Here is a 14,494-nt window from a genome sequence, read left to right as displayed (position 1 = left end):
ACAATATTACCTTTTTGTGCATTCATATGTATCACTGTATTTCTGTTAAAATCTTAATGAAATCTGAAATTTTGTCAGTCTAATTTGACGATTATTTTAAATTTGTTCAAAAAATATATCTTTAGAACATTGTTCTTCTATGGAAAATGGTTGCATGTGCCATACCCAATATTAGAGAAAGAAAGTTTGTGTCAGTATGAAGCAGGACAAAAGTGGACTTTGTGAAAATGTATACGAAAATTATTCTGACATGAACATGTTGGAGACTACTTGTGTGACAACTGACTCACACTCCAAGTCACATTCAGATTCAGGATGAAAATATGTGGCCTTTATATGTATGCTTTTTTATGTCTCAAATTTCAGTCTTATATTAGTAATAAACTTAACTATTTTTCAAAGCAATTTTGAAAATAACAACATGTTCACTTAAAGTATCTTTTGCAGATCTTAGATCTTGTTTCAGACACCATATTTGAATACATTTATGCAAACAATGCTGAAGAAACAAATATAATATTCTCCTTGTAACATATCTTAGTGATGAATGGTTGTAGTTTTTGCCTTTTTTCACCAGTTTAAAGTTCAGGTTGGATATGTGCACGTATTCCATCCTTTTTTAGCATATTGTCAATGATTAACATCTTATGTTTTATTCCCTCCTCCATCAACAGCTTATGGTAGGTGTACCATTGACAGTCTATAACTGTTTTTTGTGGGAATGTTGCTTTTTATTACTACAATATTTTCTTTATTTCTGTATGTCATCTTGTGTTGAGGGCAAAATGCATTTTATTTTGAATTTTGTTTCTATTTTATCATCTCCTTATACAATGTTATCTCAATGGGGTTTCTAATCTAAATTTGCTCTTCATGCCATTTGTCTGGGTTCAGTTCCTCATAGGTACATTGTGCTAACTCCATTTCTGGGGGACACAGATACGGCTTTGAAATATTACTCACTCACTCACTCAAGAATTACATCAGGGGCAGATACAACTTTTTGAGAAAGCGGGGATGCAGACTATTGAGAAAAGGGGTGTGCACACTTCATTTTCACCCACTTTTAATGGTTATTTAACAAGTAACTTTGAGATTTGGTATTGAATTTATTATTCAGAAAAACAAACAGGAATTAAGTTTTTACTGTATTTTTCATTGTGGCTTGCTTCTTGTTGTTGTAATTGTTGTTGTTGTTGTCATTGTAATTTTTGCTGTTCACCTGTTTGTTTATCAGTATATTCCTTTGATGTGGTGCTGTTGTTCCCAGTACTTGACTCATGGTGCTACAATTTATTTTCTTACAAACCAGTAACTCCGTATCACCGTTATGTCATTAAGTGGCAGGGTAGGCTAGTACTTAAGGTGTTGATCTGTTATGCATAAGACCTGGATTTGGTGTTACACCTTTGAATGGCATTCGAGAAATTGGTTAGGTGAAGGATGAGGACTATTTTAACGGATGATCACTTTCTTGACGACATTAGGATCTATGCCAAAACATTGCCTATACAGAATAAAGAAGTTGTAAGTCCATAAAACTAGTCCTCATCCTTGATTTGGCGCCCCAGTGGGTACAATGTGTTAAGCCCATTTCTCCAGTTCCCCTCTTTGATATTGCTTGAATATTTCTACAAGTGTCATAAAACAACACTCACTCACTAATTCATTTTGTATGCTGTGATTGCTCTTTTGAGCATTCTTGTCACTTTAAATGTTTAGATATGAGCCTTTTTTTTCTTTTTCTTATTCTGTGACAACTGTTTTTTATTGACTGTAAGCTGAAAAAGAAAATGGTCATGAAATGGTTATGGAAGTCAGAGTTCTGTTTACGAAAAAAACAAAAGTGAAAACGCCTGGAGGGCGATACACATATATGTGAAGAAAATTTTGAAATATACAGTACAGGTTGGTACAATAATGTTTTTGAAGAAAGGGTATCTGAGCGCACGTGTTACACTGCCTAGTGTGTGCAGCATCAATGCTGGGAACATGGTTGAAATGTTTTTGTGTGAAAATCCTTTTTGTTTGTTTATGATGATCAATGTGAATATCAGCTTTGTGAAAAACAGCAAACTATTTATAAATAATAATTTCTAAGATGACAGTGAAGAGATGATGGTTCTTATGGGATTATCTTATCGTAAATATTTTTTATTGGTGATCAGGGTGAATGTCCATATTGAGGAGTAAGGAAAAAACAGAAAAAATATTAAGAAAATATGAATTCCTGAACTTGTCATCGATTGTGAGAAGATAAAATTCCAAACAAGAAATCAGGTGGAAATGAAATGTAAATTTTGATTTAGTTGATGTGCCTTAAGTAATCAAATTTGACTCAACCAATTCTTTATCAAGTCTACCTGGTATACTGATACCAGCCATTGGAGTAGTCATATGGGCCAATGATTTCAGTGAAACCACCCAGAGTTGTCTGCCTTGAGTCTACAGTGGGAAGAATATTTGTCTTTTGTTTTTATTTTTTCATTGTTTGGTTTGAGGGAAGAAAGTGTCAGTTTTTTTGGTTATTTCTTCTTCTTGTTTAACCTTTATTTTATATCACAGCTGTTTTACCTGATGCCATATTGTTATTTTCATTTGTAACTAAAAAGTAAACGACTCAAAGAATAAAGTTTTATATTTTTATATTACCTTTGTATTTAACTTAAGACAATAGTGAAAACTTCTATTTAGAGATGGTAAAGCATTCAAAAGTTTTTTAATTATTAAAATTTGAAAACAGTATATTATCTTTTGACCTACTTCATATTGGATAAATAAAATATGATTCTGCTGTTACTTTGCATAAAATGGACATGTGTGTTACACATTCTGTAAGTCAGTGATGTTGTTTTGCAGGACAGTGATGATATTCCTTTTGAAAGCTATTGCCGTATCGAACATGTGGTCACAGGGCACTGGCTCCATGCTCTAACTGGTGAGTACAAACAATGTCATGTGTTAATTTTTTATTTATAAGGTTTACTGTTGGCTTAGTTTTGAGATGTTAACAGGGTTGCGTATATCACACTGCCTAATGCTTTTAAGGGTAGTAAATGAAGGCTGGATTCTGAAGTGTCCTAATTATGAGGGTTTTGTATATCACACTGCCTAATGCTTTTAAGGGTAGTAAATGAAGGCTGGATTCTGAAGTGTCCTAATTATGAGGGTTTTGTATATCACACTGCCTAATGATTTTAAGAGAGTATATGTAGGCTGGATTCTTAAGTGTCCTAATTATGAGGGTTTTATATATCACACTGCCTAATGCTTTTAAGGGTGGTATATGTAGGCTGGATTCTGAAGTGTCCTAATTATGAGGGTTTTGTATATCACACTGCCTAATGCTTTTAAGGGTGGTATATGTAGGCTGGATTCTGAAGTATCACAGTGACGTGTCTTTCAGGGAGTAAACGTAGACTTGAATCTGAGGTGTCTTGATTGTCAGGGTTGTGTATACACCACAGTGCCTTGTATTAAATGTACATGAGGACTTAGTATGACATTTCCTCACCATGTGTATTCTGCAGTGTCTGTTTTACAGAGTAGATTGTGTCCATTTTGGCAAGCAGTGTCTTTGTTACTGAGGTGTCTATGTGGGTTATATACATGTATTATGTGGTCACGTATCAGGATTGTGTATTCTGCAGTGTCTGTTTTACAGAGGAGTACATGTGGAAGCAACGAGCCAAGCTGAAGGAGGACAAGGATAACTCCATGGGTGCCCTCAAGTACAGCACAGCTCAGCTCAAGAAGGTAACAGTTGGACCAGTAGTCATGAACACTATCATGAACTTGTAAAACAAATTAATAAATATATGAACCAGTGTTCCAGCATAGGATGATATAAAGACCTTGTATTCTGCATACTGTGTCGAAAAATAAGTGTGTGTTTTAGTTAGATGAGTATTTTAGGAAAGCATGTCAAAGTTTAGAGGAAAGAATTTAGATCACAACTTCACATTTATGTAGTTATCACTAAGGATTAGCTATTAGACTGAGTTATAGAAAGTCAAACCTTTTTTGTCAAACAAATACTGGGGGTCTAAAGATACTAAAACACTTTCTATGTTCTTTGGTAGTAAAATCAGCATTACATTAGATATAGTTTTGTTGTAATATAAGTATTGCACACACATTAAGTCTATTCTTTGGGGTATTCAATAATAATAAAAGAAGCTTTTAAATAATGTAATGACAATTTCTTGAGAGCAGCAGCAGAGCGGAACAAAGATGAAAGTAAGGGGGAGACAACTCCCAGTGCTCATATACATGTTCTGTCATTTTTGCTATATGTCATCATTTCATCTCAACTGATTTCAGAATGACCTTATTCTTTCTTCATTCTTGCAAATGTTTTTAAATCATTTCATAGCTCGAAGAATGTTTTATGGTGCATATTTTGCAGTCATTTTTTTTTCAAGAATGTTTGATCAATCGAACTAATGAGCAGACTTTTCTGTGGATATGTCGTTATGCTTATTGTTATGCAAGCTGTAATTTATCAGTTTGGGACAGAATAAGAGTGTTTAGTTTCCTTATTGTGAAATTGCTGTTTCATAAACATTTTTTTTTTCATGCACTTAAAATTACTATTGCAAGGTTCAAGTTTAGCAACAATGAGATTTCTTAATGAATTGTAAGGACAGGTTCAGTTGCATTATTTTTATTTATGATAACACTACACTTTGAAATACTTTCTTAATATGTGAATGTATGTATAGAAACTGGACCTTTTTATCTTCCTCAATTCACAATTTCATCTTAAAGCAATGCAGCAACTTGTTCAGTCTGATATTTGTCATCAGTCTGTCTGATGACGTTGTAACAAACCCACAATCCTTCACTTTCACCCTTCTTTCCACCATGCACTTCACAATCACAGGAAAAGAAAATTGAGGCAAGTCTGAAGTTGTCTCATCTTCCTCATTGTTTGTTTGATTAGTTGTTTGTATATTCAAATCATTTTTATTTATATCATTATGCCAGATATACTAGTATTAGTATATATCTCCGAGTGTTGGTGAATTATGATCACACACAAGACATGGTTATTCTGCGGGGACCTGTTGATTATCACAGAATAATAATAAGAATAGTTTAAGTTCTTAAGTTTTCTTATTTTTTTATAATGACACATGAATGAAACCTTGGAAAGTTACTGAAATGAACACGTTGGGATATTTCTTTTATCTATTGTACATTTGTGATTTCATTATCTTACTTGGACATTTTTGACAAGCTCTGGAATTACTGAGATGGTTGTGTGCCAGTGTTACTTGATTGTGTACATTTTTACCTATTTTATTGTTACTGTGTTTTTCTGTTTGTTTTTTTTTGTTGTAAATGTTGTCATTCTGGACTTTTAGCAGTAGTCTCTATCATTGATGTTGTTTGTGAACAGCATGACTATCGATGACTATTTGGGCTTTTTGCACTATTGCCATAGTAACATAAAATGTTACAACAGTATTGTGGTAGTTGTAATATTGCAGTAATATTGTGGTAGCTGTCAACTAGTGCAAAAATATTGTGGTAGCTGTCAACTATTGCAGTAATATTGTGGTAGCTGTCAACTAGTGCAATAATATTGTGGTAGCTGTCAACTATTGCAGTAGTATTGTGGTAACTGTCAACTATTGCAATAGAATTGTGGCAGCTGTCAACTATTGCAATAGTATTGTGGTAGCTGTCAACTATTGCAGTAGTATTGTGGCAGCTGTCAACTATTGCAATAGTATTGTGGTAGCTGTCAACTATTGCACTAGTATAGTGGCAGCTGTCAACTATTGCAGTAGTATTGTGGTAGCTGTCAACTATTGCACTAGTATTGTGGTAATTGTCAACTATTGCAATAGTATTGTGGCAGCTGTCAACTAGTGCACTAGTATTGTGGCAGCTGTCAACTATTGCAATAGTATTGTGGCAGCTGTCAACTATTGCACTAGTATTGTGGTAGCTGTCGACTATTGCACTAGTACTGTGGTAGCTGTCAACTAGTGCAATAACATTGTGGTAGCTGTCAACTATTACAGTAGTATTGTGGTAACTGTCAACTATTGCAATAGTATTGTGGCAGCTGTCAACTATTGCAATAGTATTGTGGCAGCTGTCAACTATTGCAGTAGCATTGTGGCAGCTGTCAACTATTGCAGTAGCATTGTGGCAGCTGTCAACTATTGCAATGGTATTGTGGCAGCTGTCAACTATTGCAGTAGCATTGTGGTAGCTGTCAACTATTGCAATGGTATTGTGGTAGCTGTCAACTATTGCAGTAGTATTGTGGTAACTGTCAACTATTGCAATAGTATTGTGGCAGCTGTCAAGTATTGCAATAGTATTGTGGTAGCTGTCAACTATTGCAGTAGTATTGTGGCAGCTGTCAACTATTGCAATAGTATTGTGGTTGCTGTCAACTATTGCACTAGTATAGTGGCAGCTGTCAACTATTGCAGTAGTATTGTGGTAGCTGTCAACTATTGCACTAGTATTGTGGTAATTGTCAACTATTGCAATAGCATTGTGGTAGCTGTCAACTATTGCAATGGTATTGTGGTAGCTGTCAACTATTGCAATGTTATTGTGGCAGCTGTCAACTATTGCAATAGTATTGTGGTAGCTGTCAACTATTGCAGTAGCATTGTGGTAGCTGTCAACTATTGCAATGGTATTGTGGTAGCTGTCAACTTTTGCAGTAGTATTGTGGTAGCTGTCAACTATTGCAACAGTATTGTGGTAACTGTCAACTATTGCGACAGTTTTGTGGCAGCTGTCAACTATTGCAATAGTATTGTGGCAGCTGTCAACTATTGCAGTAGTATTGTGGCAGCTGTCAACTATTGCAGTAGTATTGTGCCAGCTGTCAACTATTGCAATAGTATTGTGGTAGCTGTCAACTATTGCAATAGTATTGTGGTAGCTGTCAACTATTGCAATGGTATTGTGGCAGCTGTCAACTATTGCAATATTATTGTGGCAGCTGTCAACTATTGCAATAGTATTGTGGTAGCTGTCAACTATTGCAATAGTATTGTGGTAGCTGTCAACTATTGCAGTAGTATTGTGGTAGCTGTCAACTATTGCAATAGTATTGTGGTAGCTGTCAACTATTGCGACAGTATTGTGGCAGCTGTCAACTATTGCCAAAGTATTGTGGTAGCTGTCAACTATTGCAGTAGCATTGTGGTAGCTGTCAACTATTGCAATGGTTTTGTGGTAGCTGTCAACTATAGCAATGTTATTGTGGTAGCTGTCAACTATTGCAATAGTATTGTGGTAGCTGTGAACTATTGCAGTAGCATTGTGGTAGCTGTCAACTATTGCAATGGTATTGTGGCAGCTGTCAACTATTGCAATGGTATTGTGGCAGCTGTCAACTATTGCAATAGTATTGTGGTAGCTGTCAACTATTGCAGTAGTATTGTGGCAGCTGTCAACTATTGCAATAGTATTGTGGTAGCTGTCAACTGTTGCAATGGTATTGTGGTAGCTGTCAACTATTGCAGTAGCATTGTGGTAGCTGTCAACTATGGCAATAGTATTGTGGTAGCTGTCAACTATTGCAGTAGTATTGTGGTAGCTGTCAACTATGGCAATAGTATTGTGGTAGCTGTCAACTATTGCAGTAGTATTGTGGTAGCTGTCAACTATTGCAACAGTATTGTGGTAACTGTCAACTATTGCGACAGTATTGTGGCAGCTGTCAACTATTGCAATAGTATTGTGGCAGCTGTCAACTATTGCAGTAGTATTGTGGTAGCTGTCAACTATTGCACTAGTATTGTGGTAGCTGTCAACTATTGCAATAGTATTGTGGCAGCTGTCAACTATTGCAGTAGCATTGTGGTAGCTGTCAACTATTGCAGTAGTATTGTGGTAGCTGTCAACTATTGCAATAGTATTGTGGTAGCTGTCAACTATTGCGACAGTATTGTGGTAACTGTCAACTATTGCAATAGTATTTTCGTAGCTGTCAATTATTGCAATAGTATTGTGGTAGCTGTCAACTATTGCCAAAGTATTGTGGTAGCTGTCAACTATTGCAATAGTATTGTGGTAGCTGTCAACTATTGCGACAGTATTGTGGTAGCTGTCAACTATTGCAATAGTGTTGTGGCAGCTGTCAACTATTGCAATAGTATTGTGGCAGCTGTCAACTATTGCAGTAGCATTGTGGCAGCTGTCAACTATTGCAATGGTATTGTGGCAGCTGTCAACTATTGCAGTAGCATTGTGGTAGCTGTCAACTATTGCAATGGTATTGTGGCAGCTGTCAACTATTGCAATAGTATTGTGGTAGCTGTCAGCTATTGCAATCGTATTGTGGCAGCTGTCAACTATTGCAATAGTATTGTGGCAGCTGTCAACTATTGCAATAGTATTGTGGCAGCTGTCAACTATTGCAATAGTATTGTGGTAGCTGTCAACTATTGCAATAGTATTGTGGTAGCTGTCAACTATTGCAATAGTATTATGGTAGCTGTCAACTATTGCGACAGTATTGTGGCAGCTGTCAACTATTGCAATAGTATTGTGGTAGCTGTCAACTATTGCAGTTGCATTGTGGCAGCTGTCAACTATTGCAATGGTATTGTGGTAATTGTCAACTATTGCAATGTTATTGTGGCAGCTGTCAACTATTGCAATAGTATTGTGGTAGCTGTCAACTATTCCAGTAGTATTGTGGCAGCTGTCAACTATTGCAATAGTATTGTGGTAGCTGTCAACTATTGCAGTAGTATTGTGGCAGCTGTCAACTATTGCAATAGTATTGTGGTAGCTGTCAACTATTGCAATGGTATTGTGGCAGCTGTCAGCTATTGCAATAGTATTGTGGTAGCTGTTAACTATTGCAATAGTATTGTGGTAGCTGTCAACTATTGCAATGGTATTGTGGTAGCTGTCAACTTTTGCAGTAGTATTGTGGTAGCTGTCAACTATTGCAACAGTATTGTGGTTACTGTCGACTATTGCGACAGTTTTGTGGCAGCTGTCAACTATTGCAATAGTATTGTGGCAGCTGTCAACTATTGCAGTAGTATTGTGGTAGCTGTCAACTATTGCAGTAGTATTGTGGTAGCTGTCAACTATTGCAATAGTATTGTGGCAGCTGTCAACTATTGCAGTAGCATTGTGGTAGCTGTCAACTATTGCAATGGTATTGTGGCAGCTGTCAACTATTGCAATAGTATTGTGGCAGCTGTCAACTATTGCAATAGTATTGTGGCAGCTGGCAACTATTGCAACTATTGTTAATATGACAAAATGCATATTTGAGTTGAAAAAAACATCCTGGCCATGGAATTAGTATGATATTTATGTTTTTCTGTGTAGATAATGTATCCATGTGTATAAGTATATTTATGTTAGGCTCTGGATCCATGTGTATAAGTATATTTATGTTAGGCTCTGTATCCATGTGTATAAGTACTTTTATGTTAGGCTCTGTATCCATGTGTGTAATTTTTTTTATGTTAGGCTGTGTATCCATGTGTATAAGTATATTTATGTTAGGCTGTGTATCCATGTGTATAAGTATATTTATGTTAGGCTGTGTATCCATGTGTGTAAGTATATTTATGTTAGGCTGTGTATCCATGTGTGTAAGTATATTTATGTTAGGCTGTGTATCCATGTGTGTAAGTATATTTATGTTAGGCTGTGTATCCATGTGTGTAAGTACAATGTCATAAAGAGATACCTTTCTTTTGACTTGATGCTTCTGTCATCATCCTGACAAAGGCCCCTCATTATATTATGCTCAGAGCAGACTTTGACACCCATGTAATATTGGGTTTTCAGCCAATCAAATGTCTTCCTAAAATGATATGTCTTCATTTAACGTAGGTGTTTTTCTCCATTTTGAACAACCTGTGTGTTTGATAGAAAAATCATGTATTTATCTGAAAGTTTTGAAGTCCACATTGATGAGACCATTAGAGACTTCATGTGACGTTATATTTGGTGGATGTTTTGTCAGATCTTTATGACAGGGGTATCAAATTCAGGACTTTGATGAGATAGACTGCTGTTCGTATATCACTGGAATTTTCAAATTTGGATTCATTGTGTTGATAACCAACCATTTTGTATCAGTAAAGACCCAGTGAAAGAGATTAGAAATTGACAAGATTCCCCATATGGGTTACTGCCAAAAAGGACCTGTGATGTCTACTAACGGGATCGGGTGGTCAGGCTCTCTGACATGGTTGACAGAATTGTCGCCATATCCATATTGCAAAGGTCAATGCTCATGCTGTTGATCACCAGGTTGCCCGGTCCAGATTCGATTTATTTACAGACCACCATCATATCATTGGAATATTGCTGAATTTGCCACAAACAACAACCAGCCAACTACTGGCAAAATAATATGGGGTTTCATTTTTGTTTGGTCCAGACTATTGACTAGGTGCTAAACATGAGGCTTTCCCGGTCATGTAACTATAGCAGCCAGTTTCTTATAGTTGTAACTGGAAGCATTTAGGAACTGGTAGATGCTGATGCTGAAATGTGAATGTTAATATCTCCTTGTTGTCGCGTGACTGTTCAGATCGAGGCTATTCGAGAGAAGCAGTATGATGACGCCTTCACGTTACAAGCAGTGGACACTGAACTTGTCGACATCTTCCACTACATGGCAGGAATGGTGCCTTTCATCCAGAAACTAGTCAAGGATGTGAGTGCAGCGGACATTTTTCACATTTCTAGAATGAAGTCTATGTGTTGCCGACTACTTCTGATGGGGGCAGTTTTCAGGAGTGATTCATCAGTGTCTGAAGTTTCTGTACTTTCCATCACATGTGGGTTAATCTTAGGCAAAAGACTGTTTGAAATCAGGGAAATGGGTGCATGGCATGGGTACCCAGTAGGATGAAATTGTAGTAGGTTTGTAAATGGGTCTTTTTACCCTGGACTAGATGGATTATACCCAATGGAATGAGGCAGTAATGTGACTTTAATCCTTACATGGCAGTTTGTTGAGTAGTCCCATGCGAATGAAAACCAATCTTAACATGGTAGAAAATCAGGATGGCACTATGACCAATTTCTTATGTAATGGAATCGCATTTTATGTGTGACCTTCATCTAGGAAAGTTGGTCATACATTTGAAAATGATTTATTATCTGAAATCTTGATTTACAGACATGCTGAAGTACAATAAATATATTAATGTATTTCCATCCTAAATAACTAAATTATCGACTGAATTGATTTTCCAGAAGAAAGAGGATGTTATCCTGAATGCCAAGTCGGCCCACACTGTTATAATGGTAAGTACAGAATTCTGCCTGAATCTGTAGCAGTTTAGGCAACCTGATTACCGTTTCTTTATTGAGCACCTGTTGACATCTCTGATTTCCAGTAACCTGTGAAGATCCAGATTAGAATTGATCTTCAGTAACCCATGCTTGCTGTAAGAGGCGACTAATGGGAGCAGTTGGTGAGGCTCTCTGACTTGACTGACACATGTCATCATATCTCAGTTGTGGTGTTTGATGCTCATGCTGTTTATCACTGGATTATCTGGTTCATACAGCTGCTAGACTGTCATCATGTTGCTGTATTGTTGCCAAGTGTGGCGTTTAACAACATCTGATTTTCAATGATCTATTCATATAATATTCATAAGTTATTTCCCTTTTACACTCAATGAAACCTGATTTGCATAAAATTTATTAGAATAAATCTCATTAAAGGTCACATGCAACGTAAAACACAACTTTGCAGATTCTGGTACCTTTCAGTATGCATTTACCGAAACAAATCATAAAAAATGCCAATTCAACCTATAAAGTTGAAAAAAACGCGATGAAAAAAAAGCCCGCGAAATCGGAGTTCAAACGTTTCACTAAATTCCCCCCAGCGCTGGGGGGAAAACTGGTTTCAACAGCTGTGCTGCGCTGCGCCGGTGACGCATGCGCAGTGAATAGGTTCGTGGAGCTCGAAACAGTATGCATGCCCAGTGTCTGAGGTTGTGAGCAGTAGTCTAATCTTGGTTGTGTACACAAACAATTAAATAATCTTCTCGTTACGTAAAAAAACTTGTTGATTGTGGTAAGCAGTCTCTGCCACAGAGAAAGCTCAGTGTCTGGTTTATTCACACCTATATGTCTGCCTGCCTGCCTGTCTGCTAAAGACAACATGCAATACACAGCTTCAATCATTGACCACGTGCAATTTGAACTTAACACCTATCAGACTATACGACATAAAGAAAATAAGTTGATTTATGACTCGTGCACCCAAGTCCCGTGTCTGCCACATTATGTAATTAGGCACATGTGATACACATGACAGGTTTTATGTCTGTGGGTTGCAAACATACTACATTCATTTTTTTCGGATGACTGGATCTGACGGAAACTGGTGCAAACTCTTGTCAGTTTCAAGTCCTGCTTTGTACTTGACAGATTCTGTAATGACAGATTCCAGCCACGCAGTAGTTGACCATCTCTACTGACATGATTTTTAATTGGATCGAGCGCAAATTCAGAGAACATGTATTTTCCAAACCCAACATCTCTCTGTACATTCTTCATGGATAACGACTTCTTTTAGTGTATATGATTTTGTTTGACAACAGTATATGAATCCACACTGAAACGACGCATCAAGTACACAAAAAGAAGTTGTTATCCATACAGAATCTTACTTTCTTGTTACTGGCTATACTTCTAAAATGCCCATCAAACAGATCATCTTTCTGTACACACAATGAGCCCTCAGCATATCAGCAAATGAACCAGCCAATCGGAAACCGTCGTTACACTTGAGTGCATATCCACCCGGTATGACTAGGTTCGGTCTCCCGCAGGCTTCGTTTCGAGGGAAGTAAGCCCAAGTACAAAATATTGCACTTTTGAATCGCGATTGTACGCTTATAATTTTGTTTATTCGTTTTTTAAAAAGCAGCAATGTATATTATATGTCATGAATAAGTGATAAATGTGTTTTAATAATGTTTGATTTTTTGGTTGCATGTGACCTTTAAGTATCTTAATTTCTGTTAGTTGTTGTACAAACTGTTTAGCTCTTTATTCAATGTAAATGCTGAAAAAGAATTTTGTGTCAATAGTCCAGGTTGTAGTCTTTTTATGTACCATAAATGTCTGGTGTGAAAGTTAAAAAAAACACTTGATGACCAGGGCTCTGCTTTCTTAACTGTAAGTTGTAGTTTTTGTCCTGTTGATCTCAAGGCTAATTGTCAAAGTTCATTTGATTTTTTTCTAATTTAAAGTTGTTCCATGTTCAGTAATGAAACTGTAAGAAACAAGAGAAATGACACAGCCCTCTTTGCAGAAAATGTGTTTATATTCATTATTTTGTGTGATGAGTGAATATTTTAATTGCTTCTGTTGTAGGCACTGTCAGAGATGAAACAGTTTATGGTTGTGGATAGTGTGCCAAACAAGCGTCGGCAGAAGCTGATGAGAAATCTCAGGGTGAGTTTGTAGGAAAACAGTACTTCCATGTTTCACCTCAGAAAGTGCAATATCACTCACTTTTCTTTGTCTTAAATGCTGTAGAAATATACATGTTGACACAGTGGCTTTTGAAATAGTGAAGTATGGTGATCCGAGAGCTACACGATCATATTTTTAATGCAGGTTCCATGTTCTCTGTGTTTTTGTTATATATATATGTATATCACTCATGCCAGTTTGTGCATACGTTGACTATTGAAGGGAAACAGCTATTGTGATAGTGATAGTCTTTTGCAACCCCTCTTTGCAATAGTCGTTTTCTCCATGAATTGTCTCATTTGAGGCCATTTTCCACATGAATTTCTAGATGATATGAAACAAAAATAAGTTGAAGTAGTTTCAGTCTCTTTTAATGCCTGGCAAGAAACTTGAAACCAGATCAAGTAAACAGTTAAAAAAATATATATATAAGTCTGCACCCAAACATCCTGTATTTTGTGCTGCACATTTATCTACGAAAGTCGATTACTAAACTATCAATAGTCACAAATACTACTGATGCATCGGTATAAGAGACTCAACAATTGCAATGCGTCAGTAGTTTGATACATAATGTTTCAGCAGTACTAATAATAGAGGTATCAGGAAATGAAAGAAATTATTTGGAAATTGTCAAGATTCTTTGTAAAATTTGTATAGGCATTGATTAGGATTTCCAATTTCTTTAGTAGTGACGAACTTGTGGTTGTATTCTTAATACAAGTGTTCTTTTGTATGGCACATGAGCTTAACTTTCGTTACAACCCGTGGCCGTGTGTGTTGACAGATTGTGGAGCTGCTTGTGAGTCTCCTCCAGATTCCGTACCGTGGAAAAGATGACAGAGCGTAAGTTAAGATATGCTAAAATCATGAATATGCTGCAATGGATTCTCTTTGCATTTGCGTTGCTATACAGCTTTTGTGTTAAATGATTTGTTTTTTATTCCACCATTCCTTCTGAATAATATAAAGAAAATTAAATTTCAGAATTTCAATTTGGGTGTTCAGCAATATGAATATAGAGTGT

At 36.5% G+C, this 14,494-nt stretch overlaps 1 protein-coding gene across 1 annotated transcript in view; it reads left to right on the top strand.

Annotated features, from left to right (window-relative positions):
* LOC137280769 (inositol 1,4,5-trisphosphate-gated calcium channel ITPR2-like) overlaps positions 1-14,494 on the top strand; it is a 131,254-nt gene that overhangs the window by 49,372 nt on the left and 67,388 nt on the right. The window contains exons 13-20 of the mRNA XM_067811983.1: positions 675-680; positions 2,860-2,938; positions 3,665-3,756; positions 4,216-4,239; positions 10,553-10,678; positions 11,224-11,274; positions 13,366-13,446; positions 14,255-14,313. Of these exons, the coding sequence (XP_067668084.1) occupies positions 675-680; positions 2,860-2,938; positions 3,665-3,756; positions 4,216-4,239; positions 10,553-10,678; positions 11,224-11,274; positions 13,366-13,446; positions 14,255-14,313 (518 nt within the window). The remainder of the gene's footprint in view (positions 1-674; positions 681-2,859; positions 2,939-3,664; positions 3,757-4,215; positions 4,240-10,552; positions 10,679-11,223; positions 11,275-13,365; positions 13,447-14,254; positions 14,314-14,494) is intronic.

The sequence above is a fragment of the Haliotis asinina genome, chromosome 4 (assembly GCF_037392515.1).
Source record: "Haliotis asinina isolate JCU_RB_2024 chromosome 4, JCU_Hal_asi_v2, whole genome shotgun sequence".
NCBI lineage: Eukaryota > Metazoa > Mollusca > Gastropoda > Lepetellida > Haliotidae > Haliotis > Haliotis asinina.
Note: the sequence above shows the minus strand (reverse complement) of the source record. Positions and strands in the feature narration are given on the sequence as shown.